The sequence below is a fragment of the Crocodylus siamensis genome, chromosome 1 (genome assembly GCF_052110815.1).
Source record: "Crocodylus siamensis isolate JL-2025a chromosome 1, ASM5211081v1, whole genome shotgun sequence".
Taxonomy (NCBI): Eukaryota; Metazoa; Chordata; order Crocodylia; family Crocodylidae; genus Crocodylus; species Crocodylus siamensis.
In genome coordinates, this window is record NC_143395.1 from 373,698,280 (window position 1) to 373,717,914 (window position 19,635).

General features: G+C 43.4%; 1 protein-coding gene across 2 annotated transcripts in view; it reads left to right on the forward strand.

The window, feature by feature from the left end:
* The first annotated feature begins 1,334 nt into the window (after positions 1 to 1,334).
* Positions 1,335 to 19,635, forward strand: part of DCLK1 (doublecortin like kinase 1) — a 405,319-nt gene continuing 387,018 nt past the window's right edge. The window contains exons 1-3 of one of the 2 annotated variants that reach the window (XM_090027476.1): positions 1,335 to 1,603; positions 5,820 to 6,208; positions 18,179 to 18,525. In XM_090027476.1, the coding sequence (XP_089883602.1) occupies positions 5,833 to 6,208; positions 18,179 to 18,525 (723 nt within the window). In that variant the 5' untranslated portion in view covers positions 1,335 to 1,603; positions 5,820 to 5,832. The remainder of the gene's footprint in view (positions 1,604 to 5,819; positions 6,209 to 18,178; positions 18,526 to 19,635) is intronic. The other variant, XM_090027468.1, reaches the window with a different exon arrangement.

Below are 19,635 nucleotides of genomic sequence, written 5' to 3' on the forward strand. Positions count from 1 at the left end.
GCACCAAGGGGAGATACCGAGCAGAGTACACTACATGGTGCCCATTGGCCCTCACACTCTGCCTACAGATGTGAACAGAACAGGGGTAGGAAAATAGCACTGCAGTCCCCGGGGATCCTCCCAGCCAGAGGTCAGGTCAGGTAGATCATTAGCTTAGCTAGGGCCAGGAGGAGGTTGCCCTGGAGGTCTCAGGACTTGGTGGGCCGTGGATGAGGAGTGCATAAACAAAATGGCACAGGGAGTAGTGCAACCGGACCCTCAGCAGGAGGTGGTGAAGGGGCTGCAGCTTACACAGCTGGGGTTGTCCTTGCCTGGGTCTCCCTCTGCTTGCAGAAGGGGCAGGTGTCTGGGGCATCTGTGAGACATGCCAGGCACGCGCCTGTGGAAGAGCCGTCAGCTGAGGCCAGCCGGGATCAGCTTGGAGTACAGGCTGGCCGATGACCAACACATGCCCCCGGAGGCTGGGGGGCACGGTGACCACCCGTAGGCAGTGGCGGTGGGGGCGTGGGGGTGGTGAGCGGGGAGCTCCCGCAGGCAGCCATGGCAGTGGCAGTGACGGGATGGTGGGGGGATGGCGAGTGCCAACCAGCAGTCAGTGACCACCCGCAGAGACCGCCAGCAGTGTCGACAGCAGCCAGTGGCAACTGGCGACCACCTGGAGACGCTGCTGGCGGTGTCGGCGGTGAGGGGAGGGAGGTGGCGAGTGGCGACCACCCTCAGGTGCTGCCAGCAGCATTGGTGGGGGCCAGCGGTGATTGGCGACGGCCTGCACAGGCCTCTGGCGGTATGGGTGGTGAGGGATGACTGCCCCCGGATGCCAACACTGCCTTGTCGCTTCTTTCAGGAGGTGTGTTTTTTTTTTTTTTTTCTGTTTTTTTGCACCGGTCCTGGAAGCACTGCAATACCAGGTCAATGCATGGAGTGGATGGAGCACGCTCCGGTTCCACCACCCAATACCAAAAAGAATCTGCTCAATATAGACCCCCTATAGAGGACATATCAGAGACAATTACCCTGGGGAGCTCGCCTACGTGGTCACGCTGCTTGCGCTGCCAGTCTCGGGGTGCACGTACACCCGCACTCAGCCCCTGCGCATCGCCGGGGGCTCCCCCCGGGGCCCTCGTCCTCGCCCAGGGCCCGGGTGGGACGCCAGCACGGGGCGTGTGCACGTCCCACAGCCGTGCAGAGCTGGGCCAGGCGGCCCGATGCGGTGGCAGCTCTCGGGGGCTGGTGGAGAGAGCCTGGCCCGCGGCTTGGGAGGCCGGGGCGCGAGCGGGTCCCGGGCGCTGCGGGAGGGGCGGGGCGGGGCGGGGCGGAGGCAGCCAGCCAGCGCCCGGCGCGCAGAGCCGCATTTGCACGAGGGCCGGGCTAATGCAAATCACTGCCCTCAGCAGCAGCCGGCGAAGAAAGGCGAAGCAGCCGCCGCGCCGCGCCGCCTCCCCAGCCCCGCTCGCAGGCAGCGGCTCCGCGCCCGGCGCACAACAAAGGCAGCGCTCGCGGCTCCGGCAGGGGCAGGGGCAGGGGCGGCGGCGGGGGCGGCCTCTCCCGCAGCCAGGCCAGCGTAGCCCGCCGATCCGGGGACAGCCGCGCCGCCGGGACACAGGTAGGTGCCGCCGGGCCCGGGCAGCCCTTGCACCTGCCCTTTGTGTGCGCCCCTCTCCGCCCCGTGTCCCCCTCCCCGCGGCGAGCGGAGCAAACCCCCCCCCCGCCGCCGCCGCCCTGCGCGGAGCCCCCCGCGGGGAGGTGCCCTGCCCTCCGCGCCGACGGCCGGCCGGGGCCGCGCCCGCACCTTCGCGGCACGGCGGGAGGAGAGCTGGGCCGGGGCGGCGGGGGGATGCCTCCTCCGCTGATTCCGCCCCACGAGATCAGCCCTGCCTTGGCGTCGCGGGGGGAAGGGGCTTTATGTAAGGACCGCCGCGCAAGGCTGGCGGGCGCGCCCAGGGGTCTCGGCGGCGGCGGCGGCGGGGAGGCAAACTGCGGTTTCCAGCCTCTTTTGTCTTTCGTTAGCCTCGCCTTGAATTTCAACACGTTGGCTTGCGGCTGGCAGGAGCGCCTCGTTCCGGGGAGAAGTCCCCTTCCTTGCTGGAAAGGGGCTCTGCAGTGCCGTGGTTATTTAACAGTGAGGGCGAGGGGCAGGGGATGACTCTTCTGCCGGCGCTCTTGGACCTAAGATGATTAAAACTGGGCAATTTGAGATGTCCTGTCTTCCTCCTATCTCCCCCCCCCCCCCCCCCCCGGCAAGGTTAACACATAGGCAAACTGGGCACATGCCTAGGGCTCTGAGCTCTGGGGGGCCCTGGTCCTTCCCTCCGTGGTGACAGCTCAAACCGCCCCATCCGCCTCCCTTCCCTCCACTGGCCTTGACGCCAGGGTGGCTGCAAGCTGTGCTCCCCGCGGATGGCAGCACCAGGGTGGGGAGGGGGTCTCGACTGGCCCAGGGCCTGAGTTTGTTTCCCTAGGGCCCATTGAAGTTGGGGTGGCCAGCCTGCAGCTCCAGAGCCCCATGTGGCTCTTCAGAAGTTAATATGCGTGTCTTTGAATCTTTGCACAAGCACAGGGTGACCAGCGTCCATTTGGAAGCTGGTCACCCGTGTGCCTGTGCAAAGATTCAAAGACGCATATTAACTTCTGAAGAGCCGCATGTGGCCCCAGAGCTGCAGGTTGGCCATCACTGCACTAAAGAGTTAATTCAGCCCTGCCCTTCCTACCTTTTGAGTTGCTTTGGATGAGCACACCAACAGCAGGCATCTCATTTCTTTTTTTTCCCCATCCCCTCTCTTTGTTTTTCATTCTTCTCAATTTCACTTCCCCATTGCAGCCTTTGAAAGGCAACCTCTGCAGGGTTGTTTATCTCCAAACAAGTGGCTTTTATGAGCATTATAATAAAAAAAGATAAAAAACCTAATCCTATGTCAGAACCATACCTTTTCAATTTGGTGTCTAAAGCCTGCCCGTGGCCTTTTAAAAAATAACTTGCCATTTTTAGTATAGCCAGGGGGTCGATGAAATGCTGTTGTTCCAACTAAAGTTTTGCAGAGGGTTTTTTATCTCTCCAGTAGAGCGGATAAGGGAAGGTGAAGGGCAATTCTGAAAAAATGTGTGTTGGGCTTTTGTTGTGGGGGACAGGGGGAGGTGTTATTTAAAAAAAAAAGTCTTTTTGGAAGAGTATAGGGCCATTGGAAAGTATGGCAGGAAAGAAGCTCAGGACGTCACTTAGGCTAGCCCCTTGCTCAAGGCAGGATCCTCCCTGACTAAACATGTAGATAGAAGGCTAGGTATGTAGCTACGTATCTTGTCTATATTTAAACAAACACTTGATTGCATGTTGGTGTAATAAAATGGACTGTGAACTATATCTGAGGTAGGAGAAATGAAATCCACAGCATCTTCCCATGGTTTAGACATGTGAGATGGTTATAAGCATGTGGATAGTCTTATGAAGTGGGTGGGACTACTTGTATGCTGACAGTTAACATATGGATGGGCCCCATCGCTGCTTCACCATATTAAAATGTACATGTAAACCCTATTCTGTCTTAGAATCATAGAAAATTAGGGTTGAAAGGGACCTCAGGAGGTCATCTAGTCCAACCTCCTGCTCAAAGCAGGGCCATCTTCAACTAGATCATCCCAACCAAAGCTTTGTCTAGCCGGGTTTTGGAAACCTTCAAGGATGGAGTTTCTACCACCTCTCTGGGTAACCTGTTCCAGTTTTTTACTACCCTCCTAGTGAGAAAATTCTTCCTAATATCTAACCGAAACTTCCATTGCTGCAACTTGAGACCATTGCCTCTGTTCTGTCATCTGCCTTGTTCTGTCCCTGTTCTGTCATCTGCCACCACTAAAAACAGTCTAGTTTCATCCTCTTTTGAACACCACTTCAGGTAGTTGAGGCTGCTATTAAATCCCCTCTCGGTCTCCTCTTCTCTAGACTAAATAAGCCCAGTTCCCTCAGCCTTTCCTCATAAATCATGTCCCCCAGCCCCCTCACTATTTTACTATTTTTGTTGCCCTCCACTGGACCCTCCTAAATGTGTCCACATCCTTTCTGTAGGGAAGGGGGGGGCACAACTGGACACAGGACTGTAGATGTGACCTCACCAGTGCTGAATAGAGGGGAATAATCACTTCCCTTGACCTGTTGGCGACACTCCTACCAGTGCAGCCCAGTATGCCATTAGCCTTCTTGGCATCCAGGGCCCACTGCTGGCTCATATTCACCTTACTGCCCACTGTAACCCCCAGGTCCTTTTCTGCAGAGCTGTTGCCCAGCCGGTCACCCCCCAGCTTGCACCGGTGTGCATGGGATTGTCCATCCTAAATTCAGGGCTTTGCACTTATATGCACCTTTGCCTTTACTTTGCTTTGAAACATTGCTTTGTGGCTTTTTTATCGTCTCCTATTAGTGGCTATAACAAAGTTGGTGCTAGCTATTTTTCCCCTCCTTGTGTGTTGCAAATCGATGATTACTTCTAAATTAGATCTGTGTAGCTATGCAATAAATACATTTTATGTGTTTTACAGATAATTACTACTACAAATCTAGGTGGCTTTAAATGAGAAGAAACATTCTTTTGTTTAAATGTAACATAAGGATTCAAACATTTATTTAAATAAATATGAAGATCAGCATGAGGGTTGTAGTAATTATGCTCTTCAACATTAGTTCAGATGATATTTTAATTCTTCCAAAAATGGAAGTGAGATCAATAATAACTCTTCATTTAGAGATTTCCAGGGTGTGCTGTATTTGAAAACTGAACTCCCTGCTTTCAGAACCACTCAACTCAGAACCTTATTTGTGGTCATGTCAGGGGGTTGAGATCAACTTCAGGGATTTCAGATGACTTCAGAAACATAAAATTAATTATCCATTAGTGATTCAAGAAAAATTGAGTTATACGGTTTCCTGAGGGGGTGAAATCTGTTATGACAAACCATGAGACACAGAATATTGTCTTACAGACCCTTTCTGTAAGTTCAAAAGGTTGTTTGCTCAGTGGATGATAGTGGTTTGAGGAGCTCCTTTAAATCATGGAAGCACCCAATTTTCATAGAGAAGAAAACACCATCTTTTCAGTGTGTGTTAAAGATTGGAGAGTGGGGTTGACCCACATCAGCTTAGTGTAAAGCAGGTCATGAAAGCAACTAATGACCAGAAGGAGCAAGACTTTGTCAACTGTGAAGCTGACCAACCGACCTGACTCTTTTGCACTCAATAATTCTGATTTCTCTTGCCACCATGCATGACTGCTTCCTCTGAAATGTTCTTAATGGGATGTTGCTGAGGGGATTATACTTCCTGCCAACCAATAAGTGACAACTTTTCTGAGATCAGAGTTGGAGTAAGCAGAATTGAGAGCATGAGTGAATTGGTTATGTCACCTTTAATAGGATTGGAAACCTTGTTGAGTAGAAGGCTAAGAGAAAATCAGAAAACTAGTTCTTATGCTTCCTCCCAGGTGATCAACTCTGTGCTACATACGAATGAAAGCTGTGTGACATGCCAGTCCTTAATTTTTTTTCTCTGAGAACTGCTGGTGATCAGCTTTCTGACTAGCATCCATACTATGCCAGATTACAAAGGCTGGTAACAAACTTCGGGCAACCAAAATTTTACAGCATGGCAAGAGAGTCGTAAAGCTTACTCCTGCATCTGGGAGTTTAAATCATTAGTCTCCACCTTCTCCCATAGTATGTATGTCAAAGAATCTCCTGTAGTATGTTATTGGTAACCTGCTGTCTTAATTTAGAGTTTTTAATAACCAAGTCTTTAAAACATATCCATTAACTTTTTTTTTCTTCCTTGCTGTTCTCAGGCTAAATTTCAAAATGTCGTTTGGGAGAGACATGGAGCTGGAACATTTTGATGAGCGTGACAAAGCACAGCGGTATGGCAGAGGGTCTCGGGTAAATGGCCTGCCCAGCCCTACTCACAGTGCCCACTGCAGCTTTTACCGAACCCGCACTCTACAAACCCTCAGTTCTGAGAAGAAAGCCAAGAAAGTTCGTTTCTATCGCAATGGAGATCGGTATTTCAAAGGGATTGTATATGCCATTTCCCCTGACCGGTTTAGATCTTTTGAGGCCCTGCTGGCTGATTTGACCCGAACTCTGTCTGATAATGTGAATCTGCCCCAGGGAGTGAGAACAATCTACACCATTGATGGCTCCAAGAAAATTTCTTCCTTGGACCAACTAGTAGAAGGTCAGCATTAAAGAGATGCAAGTGTAAAGTTCCTAACTGCATGAATACATTACCTTGCCATTTTTACATTTGTATTGATGCACGCCTAACTTAATACATTTTCCATAAGTATGGGTTGTAAATGTAACCTGCTGCTACCTATTTCCCCCTGCTGTTGATTTATGCTGATTCCTCTCTCTTGGAGCAACTGAATCAGGAGAGGAAGGATGGTAGAGGCTGAAGTAAGGAACACAGCAGATTGCAACTGTGACTCACATGGCCCCTGACTGCAAACTCCCCACCCTGCCACCCGCCCCGTAGGAAATTCTCTTTTCTCTGCCTAATAAGAGACTTCAGGAATGTGATTAGCAATAGTGTTCTACTCTTGGTTAGGAGGAAACTTACAGGATTATTAATATAATAACATGCATTAATAGTTAATATGTGTCTCCTTGAATCTTTGCAGAAGCACACAGTGACCAGCTTCCAAATGGTCATATTAACTTCTGAAGAGCTGCTTGTGGCTCCAGAGCCACAGGTTTGCTGCCCTTGGTATATAGTCTTGTTGGAACTGGTAACCTTTTCCTTTCTGTTCCCATCACGGTAACCATCCTAGATTTTTTGGAGCCGTTTCCTTCCTAACATATTAACACTTCACTGAAGAACTACTCTACTGAACTAGACCAAGCCATTGGTACCCTTAGACAATTGTTTGTTATAGCAGCAAGTGTCCTTGCTGACGCATCAATGTTGGCTGTGGTATGTTTAAGGAATCTGGGTTCCTTAAGAGTGAGGATATGCCATTCTTTTCTTTCAGTAAACCTCTTGCTTTAGAAAAATGTGCATACACCCCATTTCTTGTAACAGAAGGAAAAGTAGGTTTCATAATAAAGGCTAGTTATGACACCAGCTCAGTCGGGGCAATGCAATTACAGCCGTTACTTTCTTCCTGCAATGCAGTGATGATAATAGGCCATTGCCTCTGGATGTACACTGTTCCCTAATCCTCTGGTGTTCAGAATCATGAAGCTGCTTCTAAATTAGGTCTCCCTCACCTCCAGCAAAATGCAGTGTCACCAAGATGCCTGTTCATTTGTCTCTAGTGTCATTCTTCTGTAGATACCATTTCTTAGTTTAGAACACAGAAAAAATGATTTACATGGTGTCTGACATTAAACCTGGTGTGTTCCAGAAGCATAACTGAAGCCCAGTGCTGCTTGAGAGAAAGGATAGGATATATTGTATCACTTCAGCAGGAACAGAGACATGCTATAAAGGTCTTTAAGTCCAACAAGTGGCCTTAGTTGTATTTAATTCATCTGTGAAGGGGAGGAAGACTTCCCAATGCTTTAATTCTTTTCTAGCCTAAAGAAACCCAAACAATCCTGTGAGTTTGAGTTTGAGCCTGTTCACACTTACTTACATGAGTAGACTCACTAATTTCATGGATGTGTGTATAGGTTTTCTTTTTTCATTGTTGTATCAGCTAAATATACCAATGAGGATAGGTACTGTATCACCACTTGTCTTTTTTAAATATGACAAAGAGGATCAGCATATGATGAGAGGATCAAATAAAGGAAAACTAATGTAGTAACTGGAAGAGGAAAAGGTAATAGCAAAAATGGTATAACAAGAAACAAAAATCCAGTATGACAGCAACTAAAAATCCCAGCACATGAACTATGTTGCCATTACTGAGTGTTCCTTGTAGGCATCACAACAGAGGGAAGTCTTGAGGAAGTGGGAAAAGGCAGCAAAGGAAGAATTGTTTTTCTCAGGCTTTTTTCCTTGGGTAGGAAATAGAGTGGGAAAGAGCATGAAGGGGTTATTGCATAGCGAAGGACTGTCAAGAAAGGCTCACAATTTTAGTGTAGTGGGAGGGAAGAAGCCTCATATGGAAACAATGTCTTTGGTTCCAAGGTAGGATCCAAATGCTAGAAGACCAGTGTAATATTTATATTTATATTGTGGCAGGGAGAGAGGAAAGAATGATTGCTGAAAGGGTGATGAGGCAAATATTAATCCACAACTATGCCAGGGCTGCAATTCTGTCTTCCCTTCCTTTTGGAAATAATTATTAGAGCTCTTCATACTATCTCCTGGCGTTATCAGCAAGAGGTAAATGTCACTGATATTCATGCAGATTGGTTGGCTGCAAAAATTGTGCAAAAGCCAGCTCTTAAAAAGAGAGAACAGAAAGAAGAGGGAGCAGTAAATTTATTTATTTAAAAATACCAAACTAGCTAAAAAAAATACTGAATAAATTCCTCCCTTATTGCCATTGTAGGTAATAACAGAGCTGGAGAGAAAGGGGTTGGTGGGGGGGAGGGAGTTGTGTGGGTTTTTTTTTAATCTTTCTACTCTGAGGCAAGAAATATACAGATCTGTACTTTTCCCCATCTACTCTTCCTCTTGCATGCTTTCCATCCATCAAGTGCCTATGTAAAGGTCAAATCTCAATAGCATATTCCCATTTCCATATGGTATATTTGTGGTGGGATTTAAAATAATAAGTGGCTGTATATAATGGAAAAAATAAATCCATATCCCCTCCCCACCCAAAAAGCTTTTTTTTTTTGGATCTTAGTTTTTAAAAAATGCAGTGGACTATTTTGTTGCAATTGGTTGAAATCTGCATTATAGAGCATGACTTAACATACTGACAGTTCACAGGGTTTTAAAAAAATTCAATCACCTCCTTTTTTTGTTTAAATTTAACGTATTTCGGTTGTTTATTACAGCAGTAATTAGCTTGCAGCTGTGCTTTGTGTTTAAATAGCTGGAAAATCACTTGGTTTTGCCACTTGTCCAATTAAATTCCTGCTCAAACTATTGAAATGTGAAATGTTGCTTTGTTTGCTATGGGACTAATGCTGTCTTGCTATATGAGCTAACTTAATAGGAACTTTCTTCAGTCAGATAACTGTTAGTATCTGTACTTTTATTTTGAGGAGCTCATACTGAAGACAATGTTCTGTTTGGTACAAATGAGGCGTGCCTCAAATTAAATACCAATAACGGTTTGTCTTGAAATGTGAATCTTTCCCTTTTTTAGATCCTTTTCTTCCAGGCAAATGGAGAAGATGGTGCTTTCTTCAATGGGGCAAGAGGCAGGGAGGTCTTTAGATGATCTGTGAGACAGTGACTGGTTCTGTGAGAAGCCATATTGAGCACCTGGTGGCAAGGATGCCACTGTAACAGAACTGTGAAGAAAGTAGGCCTGAAAGAGGAAATAGGATGCAAATGAGCTGTTTTGCATCTGCAGCATTTTGCATTGCTATGCTAGAAGCTTATGGCAGTCTGGAAAGGAACTGCAAGATGGGAATTTTAAAAAGCAGTTCAGGTGTCTTAGACACCTTTTCCATTAATTTTAAATTCAAAGCAGTCCATAACCATTTGTATACCGCATTTCTGGTAAACCTGGGAGAACTTCTGAGAAACAAGCCTCACCGGTTTTCTCTCAGTCTTGCCCAAGCTTGAACTGCACTTCTTATCTTTCAGTTATCATGGAAGAAGAACATACACACGGGCAGTTAACATGGAGCAGCTGACAAATGATGAAGTCCCATCCCCTCTTGCCCCAAACAAGCCACTTGCATGTCTGTACCCAACGATGAACTAGCACCGCCACCATTGATTTGTTTTTGGACAGCAGAAGTAAAAATGAATCTATTGGAGGAAGCAACACAATTCTGAAGTGGGATTATATATTAATAAACCTTAACTGTTTTTGTAGTGGTCCATTTTCCTGAAGTGTATAGACCATGGAATGAGCTTTGGCTGCAGTTCTCCTTGGGTGCATCTACACATGCAATTAATACCTGGGACAGCAGCACTTTGAGCCAGGGCGAAGCAGCCCTGGGCTGGCAGGGGGCACACAGGGGGTTAGCCCTGGCCTCTAGGTGATGATGCCAGGTGCCGGAGGGGCTGGCTGGGGCACAAGGGCACTAAAGTGTGGGGCTAGGTGGCAGGCAGCCTCTGCACTTTAGCACCCTCTTGCCACTGCCTGCCCTTGTTACCATCTACATGTGTTTCAGTGCAATTCAGTACTCCACAGTAAGATAATACTGTTGGGGAGTTGATTCATTTACTGTGCCCTAATACTGGTACACGTGTAGATGGTAATGCTTTACTGCAGATGCGATTAATCTACTCTACAGTAAAGCTCATGTGAAGATGCACTCCTCCTGTATTTGCATTATCAAGGACTTCCAGTCATGGTCTATTATACCAACTGCTGAAGAAGCCCCAAACCAAAAAAGAGTTTTTGGCCCAAAGGGCAAAAAGAAACAACGAGACATTATTGGTCAGGCAGTAATTTCCATGAGGTCTAGCTGTTGCCATTTCCCATGATGCCTAATCAATAAAATGTAAGTAATTTTGTGGGTTTTCCAAGGAATCTCCTCATGTCATGTGAAGAAGAATATAGGCGAACACGTATGTGTGTCTTTGAAAAGCTAACATGTAATGGTAAAAGCTGCCACTGGAGGTGATTTTGAAACAAATCAATCTCTCCATTGCAAGCGAGGCGATAGTTAAGGTGAGGATAAGTCATCAGTGCCTCAGAAGTAAAGATAAACAGAATATTTGAAGTGAAGAAAGGCACAGGACAGTGGAGTGATTCAAAGAGAGGATGAGTGGGTGAAAGTGATGGGGTAAGAGGAGGATCTTCCAAACAACACATGTATGTATACATAAGCTTATACTTAAATACCTGTGTCCAATGTCTGTAGAATTATGCCCTTATGAACATAGAAATGCCTAACTCCATTTTGAGTATTCACTAAGGACCTGATCCTGTACATGATATTTGGATTGGGTCCTATAACAAATGTCTGCAGTCTGTTTTTAGTAAATGTGCTTCTCAACGTATGTAATTGAACAGTCTGGTCCTATAGAATATGCAGTTTTAAACTTTCCAGCACCATTTTTCTTACAGCTTTTTTTTGACTGTATTAGGCAGATTTATCAAGGCTGATAAATGGTTTCTTTCCACTACGCAAGATGTATGCTAATACAAATGCAGCTCTCAATCTATGAATCAAACTTAATTCAAAATTAATTTATTGTTTTTGTCATAGTTTGTCAGGCCAGGCCTCTCTTGGTTTACTATCTGGTACCATGTAAACTAGTATAACCTGTTCCACGGTTGGGTGGTTGGTAACTAACCTGGCACACCCATCTAGATTAGCTTGGCTGAAGAGGTGTGGAGACATCTAGCAAGTCTAGAAACAAGACCTGTCAAAGGGCAGATGAGCTCCCTGTGAGCCAACAGCCATCCATACCTGGAGAGGAGATGAGCGCCACCAGGTCACTTTGTCTGAAGAATCATCAATGGGGCAAAGCAACTTAGCTAACCTTGTGCAGAGTGGAGGAGGGTTGTTACAGCAGCTAAGGTGCCCCAACAGTTGTGGTGGCCTTGGGACTGACTTGACTTGACTTTTGTGATAGAATCAACAATATGGTAGGTATTTTCCAGTTATTTTTCCAGGACAAGTACTAGCCTTTCTTTCTTGGTCCAAGGGCTGCAAATACTTGATTTGTAAGGGAGAGAGAGAGATGAGATAAAAAGTTCCATAGATCATTCTGGGACCTGGATTTGCATTCTATTAAAAAAAGCAATGCAGGGGAATTGGTTGTGCAAAGGAGTGCCATGTCATCTACATCTTTAAAATTAAGAGTCCTTTCAAAATAACTAATGTTGTCTGATCTGTACCAGATACTAGAAAGTTGTTGGGACAGTGACTATTAAGTGTTGAACACCATATGAGGTGCAGGTTTATTTACTTGTTTTGTGGCAATGTTGCAGTGTCTTTTCTTATCTCTGTAAAAACTGCAGGAGTGAAATGTTACAGTGTCATGAATACTGCTGCAAAAAAGTCAAGACACCAAGCATTCAGTTCCATTAGTTCACAGCTCTATTAGGAATCACATCTGGGATAATAAGTATAACTCAAATAAGAAATCCAATGATAATTCATCTAGTGCAGGTTGTTCTTCCTTTGTAGTCCTTTCTGCTTAGTGGATGGCTGCCTCTACCCTTTCAATCCCTCTGTTGCGCCTGTTCCCATCACTTTATACTCATGTGGAGGTGAAAAGGGTGAAGCAGAGGAGCTAGTTTTGAGGTGTCTGCAGACATTAGGATCTCCAACCACATTCCTTGTTGTCTCTTGATATTCTAGAATTGGAACTTGCCCCCTACTGAACAGCTACTTGCTGTTCCAGGAAGCACTGGCAGTTTGCTTGGCTGCCCTCCCCTCACTTCTAGATTCTGAGCTTATCATTCACTTTCCTGCTTGAATTGTACCACCTCTTTTTCTTGAATACCTCCGAAGTGACATGCACCTTCTTGATGGGCAGTTGCCATCCTTTCTTCTTCCATAATCTAACCTGTAGCTGCTTTATTCTTCAATTATATTTATATATATCATTAGATATATTTTTCCATCTGCAAAAATCAGGTGGCCTCTAATCTGTAATGCCATCGCAGAGGGTCTGGTAGAGGTTATACCAGCTCCCAGGAAAACAGACTCCAACTGGACCCTTTAAAGGCTAGATGATTGGGATAATAGAAAGACATTAACACTACATTTACAAAGACATTAGCACTAGAAAATGAGCAACCATCTTCCTTGGAATGTTAGTGTAAAGCAAGTTGCAATACTGACAAGCCAATAAAAGTTGATGTTGCTTCCTAATCAGTACTTCATCTCTTAGCAGCCATTGTATGGCTGTATTATTTTAAATCAAATGAATACCTCCCATCATAATACCTGTCTCTGCTGAAAGAACTAATTAACTAACAAATAGGTGCCATTTGGTTGCACATAGTTCAACCGCAAGTGCAGAACAGTTCAATGAGCATTTTGAGCCCAAATGTGGCCATTATAGGAAATTGCAATTCATGATTTTGAATCAAAGATTTGTTGTATGAGTTACACTTGGAATTTTAAATAGGCTATTAGTTTAAATATTGATTACCCACGGAATTTATAACACCTACATTATGTGTTGTGCATTTATTGAGCCACTAAATTATATATAAAATAATTAAAAAAAGAATGTTCCCTCTATTCCCATTTCTTAGGGATGAATATATATATCAGTGAAGGTATCTTCTTAATGGTTGGTTTTATTTTGTTTTGAATTCATAGTGGAATGTCTGAAGCAGTTGGGAGTTCACATGCTTTTTTTTCTTCAGGAGTTATAAATACTGCAGACAAGACTTGTGACGTGCTTAAAGATAGATGAACGAGCATTTCATGGTACAATCTCTTCCTTTGGAGGGGATATTCTACAGTTCTATAGACACTGTCTTTAGGATACTTTTATGGCAAGTATCCAGTACTGCATGTTGACTACTTTAGTTCTGGTTTATTAGAAATTTCACGAGGCAAAAAATTACTCTTCTTTGTGTTGATAGCCTTCAAATACTTTTGTAGTTGGTTACTTCCATCATACATTTCCCTCTCCTTCCTCCTCCTCCCCACACACTTCATTGTCATGTCACAAAGGGTTATGTTTAGGGCTAGTTTATATCTTCAGGCCAAACTCTATGTAAAAAGTGATACTTAAGGTTCAACACTTCTGGAGCAGCCCATAAAAGAACCATCCTTGGGGCATATTTCCCTCCTTGATTCTGTGCTTCTCCAGAGCTAATCATCTGCTGATGGACTAAATCCTTAGTCTCCTGTAGCCCCAAAGCATATATTACTATGGTAAGTTTCATGTGTGAAAATTGTGAATGTAACCTTTTGTTATCATACATGGTTGTTTGACTTTAAATTTCTGGCTGCCATCAATTCGGAGCCCTGGTACAAGCAAATTAAGCTTGTACTCAATTGCTGCTCTAATTGGGGGCCAATTTTTTAAAACTTAGGTATAAAACAGGGGCTGTTAACCAGGGATACTTTGAAAGGTCCCAGGAGATATGAGGGGGTAGACGAGGACGAAGCGTAGCCACCCCATGCCGCTGCCTATAGGTGCAAAGCTGGGGGCAGGGTGAGAGCAGGGCTGCACAGATGTTGCGCTGCTGCCTCTCCCCACACCCCTGCTCGGTGTCTGGCCACTTACCACTTTTGCCCCCCCACCCCGCTTTGTGTCTGGCTGCATGCTACCCCTTCCCCCCCAGGGGTACATTTAATCAAAAGGGGGCCACTGGGGGTAAATTTATTAAAGAAGTTTGAAAACCCCTGGTATAGAAAATGGGATGTACATTGCTCAGAATAGGACAAGGGACAGCTCTAAATTGGGTGCTGATTGATTTTTTAATTCAATTTGGTTCTTGTGCTTTTTGAAAATCCATGTGAATGACAGGTATCCACAAATTAACTTCACTGAAGCCTGTTGTGTGGTCAGATGACTGTTATATCTGTGATGTCTCTGTCATGAGCTTACTATATCATGACTTTTAGATTGCTTAAAGCTTGTGTATCTATAGTCTTCAATCTTAAAACAAAAAAACCAACAAAACATTAAAATGACGGCCTGTTAGGTAGAACAAGTTTCAATAAATGTCCATCAGTATCTTATAATCATATTTTAGGCTGCTCCTTGAAGGGGAAAATAAAGTATCTTGATCTAAAAAGGATACCTTTTTGGCGAAAAGCTACAGTAATATGGAAAGCTACAGGGGATGTGGGAAATCTGGCAAATAAAACAACCAGCAATTTTAGTGGCTTATTTTTTAAATGGTTCTTGATGCTAGTTTACCAGCAGAAGAATAAGCAGTTTTTGGTACATTCATTAGGTACCTAGTTAACCCTTACAGTTGTGGCATAATAAGTTGCCCAAGTTTAGAGAGGGAAGACTGTACTAGGGTAAAAATCCAGCGTGCTCAAGGCATAAATCTTTTGGGGTAGTAAAGGCTATTGTAACACCATAAGTAATAAAATTACATCTAACTAGCTTGGCATTGATTTATAAAGAATGGAGGTAGCCTGCCCCTTTGAAATATATGACATTAAAAATTTGACTCTTTTTTTTAATACTGTTTTCTTTTGTGATTGGATGATCACTTGTGTAGTGTTGAGCATCACACAGTAACCTGTTTTTCAGAAGATCCTATTTTAAATGTGCTTTTTGTAATTAAGTAGATATACTTAACTGTTATTGATTGAAGATTCATAGAAATAAGTAGTTTTGTTAATTATTAGGAGGGACAAAAGTAGAGTGCAACTAGTTTTATATCATAAGTAACTCCATTCTACAGAGTGATTTTTTTTTTTAACTGCATCAGTAAAAACTATCTAGACAAAAAGATTTATATAATATTAATAGCTACACTTTAAAATTCTTAAAAATATGTGAATGAGGGATGCTTACAAAGGCTAGGACCAGAAATTACACATAAAATGGCATAAGTGATCGGAAACCATTTCTAATCTGTAACATAACAGATGTTCAAAATAGTGGAAACCAGTTTAAGATAAACCTGGATGGATGTAGTATCAGACTTAGCTGATTTAAATCAGATCAGTTTATTGAGCTTCTGTCTCAAATCCCCTCCAGTTTCAAGTTAACTCAGTGCCCCAGCATCCCAGGATGCTTTGCACTCCCCCCCTCCCCCCACCCCCTCAAAGTGCAAAACTAGCTTTGGCTCAAGCTGTATGCTCCAGCAGAGCATGGAGGTATGCTCTAAGACTCCCCACCCCACTCTCACCCCAGCTTCTGATCTAGGCCATTGCAGGCATATGTGTCTGCATTTATGGAATCAAAGTGCATGTCAGTTCACTTGCTTATCAGTTCAATCTATGCAGTTGAGTCTAACCTGTGAAGATTGAATTGATTCACCCTCAGGCTTTTTGCCTGTCTGTACTTAGCCAAAGAGGCAGCATTTACATGGTGCATCAGCTGAAAAGTTCACGCTAAAAGTATGGGCAGAGATATGGATAAAAGGGAATGTGTCCAGTTTGATCAGTCTGAGATCATTATTAGAGTTAATTGCTGAGCCTTTTTGTTCTGAGGACACAGTGTATATACATTGGATGACTGACATGATGGAAATGGACGACCTCCCCTCCCAATCTTCTGAGTATTTTATGTTCCAAACTAAATTGTACAGAGTTCTTAAATCATATTTTGACAACTGTAATTGCTCTACTGGTGCCCTTATTGCATCTCTTTTTTCTCCTGATCATGTCAGTTTGATACTTCCTTCTCTCCTCTTCAAAATTATCTTCTTAACTTGTTGGTTTGATTCTGTTGTTACCTCTGAATCTCTCAGTTGGCTTCCCCTTGTTCACCGCATCAAGTATTAACTTCTGATCGTTAGACTTCCATCCTGACCACTCCCTTGAACCTCACTGCTTGTCATATATTCCTAACCCTAGGTCAGTTGTTCTCAACCATTCTAGACTCAAGGAACACCTTGGAAAATGCCTCCTCTTAGTTTTTACTTGTTTTTTGACTACAGAATAATAATAGAGCAATTCTTCTGTATCAAAATGCTCTGACTACAACAGCTCAGAATGTTTTTAATGCTTTAGATCCCTATTTGAAATCCCTGGGTTTATTTTGTGTATCCTGTTGCATACCTAACAGTGCTAACCCTTGAAAGGATCTCAAGGCAAACCTGATTGAGAATGACTGCCCAAGGTTCTCTGCCCTTCCAGTGATGTCAGTTTGATGATTCCCTCTCTCTTATCAATGCCTTTTTTAAATGAGGTGCACTAGGTGCAGTAGATAGCATATGAATCTTGAATCAAAAAACATACTTGTCATTTAGCTACTTCTGCAAAGCTAGTGCTAATAGTAACTTGCAGTTATTTCCATTGTAGGAATGTCGGAGAAAATATTTTTAGCGTTTCTTTCTTTCTTTTCCTTTTTTTTGGGGGGAGGAGAGTCTTTCTTACAATATTTAGGGCAGGAAGTGTGTTTGTCATTTTCTTAACAGCACAAAGCACCATGGACAATACTATTGATGACGCATCGTTTTTATTTATGTCAATGCAAATCAAATTACAGAAACCAAGAAGAATTTTAAAATTGAAATCCTATTTTGCAGTTTATGCTGTTGGTTTTAACTTTTGTCCACCATTCAATTTCAAAATTAAAAATACTGACTAATATTTTTTGGGTTGTCAACTTTAACATAGTTTTGCTTTGCAGGAGAAATAATTCCAAACACAATCTGTTTGGATAGTATTTTGAATGGAACTGTTTCTATTGCCATTTATTTAACTGATACTTTAGGTTTTTTAATTTCTGGATTGAAAGTGTCCAACATGGTCGACTCTTTAGTCTAAATTCACCAATTCTCTATTAGTTAAAAAACAGTTTTAAATAAAAAAAAGTCATTAATATTTGATTATTCTAAAGTACATGGGATCTATGTTTTCTCCCACATTAAGAGACTCTGAAAGTGCAGTTGTGGATATGGGGGTGAAAGGACTGTTCTGGCAAATATTTTTATTTTATAATTAGGTCCTTCGATTCCAGTACATCAGATTATGGAATATTCAGTGCAAGACCATGGACAGACACAAAATATCACTATTTTAAAAGCAAGGGCAGTTATCACTCATGACTGTGAATTAGCTAAGCTGTTGTAACTATTTTATCTGTTTGCAGTAAGGGAAGGTGTACCATGATAATTTCAGTCAAATTTCATTCAGGGTTGAGGTGCTTTGCCTTAACTATCATTTACTGTGGTATAAGAGTGGGCTGCCTGAACATTTGCAGCAGATTCAGCTGAATTGCAGAAACTTTCCAGCCCCCATTTAAAACATTAAAAATTATTTCTATATGCCCTAAGAAGCTGTTGTCTGAAAATCTTGCAGACAAACTACTATTTTAATCCACTTTGTAATGATGGTTTCCTGATACAGTTCTATGGCTGGGTGATACAGACTGTACTATGGTCTGCGCTACTTAAAAAGAAGAAGAGAGATGTTACAAATAGCGCAGATCAAGAACAAGGCAGTGTCTGTCTGTCTGTCTTTTTTCCAGTATTAATCTTACTAGTATGTCACTCATTTTCTTTTTCAGGGGAGAGCTATGTATGTGGTTCAATAGAGCCCTTCAAGAAACTGGAGTACACAAAGAATGTAAACCCAAACTGGTCAGTGAATGTTAAGACAACTTCCGCTTCTCGTACAGTGCCATCACTTGCTGCTGCCAAGGGAAGCACCTCAGATACAAAAGAGAACAAGGATTTCATTAGGCCTAAACTGGTCACCATCATAAGGAGTGGTGTGAAACCACGTAAGGCGGTCCGGATTCTGCTTAACAAGAAGACGGCACATTCATTTGAACAGGTTCTCACTGATATAACTGATGCTATCAAGCTGGATTCAGGAGTGGTAAAACGCCTATACACATTGGATGGAAAGCAGGTAAGAGCTTTCATCATCCTCATCACCATTACCCGTCTCCAGCACTGGGAAATGGTAGGGGCCTTCCATAAAGGAAAACTTTTTATTTACACATTAGTCTTGGGTATAATTCAGTTTGTTCCAGTGGATCAGCTGGTGCTGTATTCTACAGAAGAGAAGCAAAGTAACGTGCCTCCCTTGTTCTTGTGTTAATCAAAGATTTTTTTATGAAATAAAATTTGGCATCAGTAGATGGTCTGGTATTTACGGCGTGTTTTATAACTGAATCTGCCAAGAATTAAGATTGTAACATGGCTTTGAAAATCAATGTCAGAAACCACAAATGAGGGACACAAGCCTAAAGAAGGATGAACTGCTTCCTTTAACCTATTTTTGGTTTCTTTTCTGTAACAGCCTGTGAATCATTGTTCTTAGCGTCAGTAATTTCTAATAACGAACAATGAGGACACATCCCATTGTGTTGGATAATTTTGTGTCTAAAATGAACAAGGTACAATCTGTACCCTATTACTTAAGGCATAATTTTGCATACTGAACTAATTGTAAAAAAAAAAAAGAGGTTACAAGCATAAAAGGTGGGTGAGGACTTTCTCTTCTACAGGATGAAAGATGGGGTCAGTTCACTAGCAGCACTCAAATGAGAACCTTTTCCAGTTGTTCCAAAGAATTGCTATTTAACCATTGCTTCACAGTGTCACTTTGCGCAGTGTCTGTTCCTGATGCCTCCAGCCTGAACAAAGGCACAGTCAAAATTCTAGAGGCTTTTTTGACCAATTTAAACTAAAGATAATTGCCCCTTTCTTTGCAGTGTGCTTCCTATGGATGTGTGTGCGTGCACACATGCATGCGCATGTGAATTTAAAAAACAAAGGAACAGACCTCCTTAAATAGATCCATGATAGCAAAACTGGAGAAGTACAATTCTTGCAAAAGGCTTTTGTAAACCTTTATTATACAAATAATAGAAACACATTAGCAAAGGGGCCAAGCATGAAACCCTTGTCGGTGACAAACAAATAACACCATGCCACCAGAGACTGAAACCCCTTCCCTCATGTCCCTCATGGGTTTACATATGTAGGATCAGCTGTCCATCTTCCACCTTGCAGA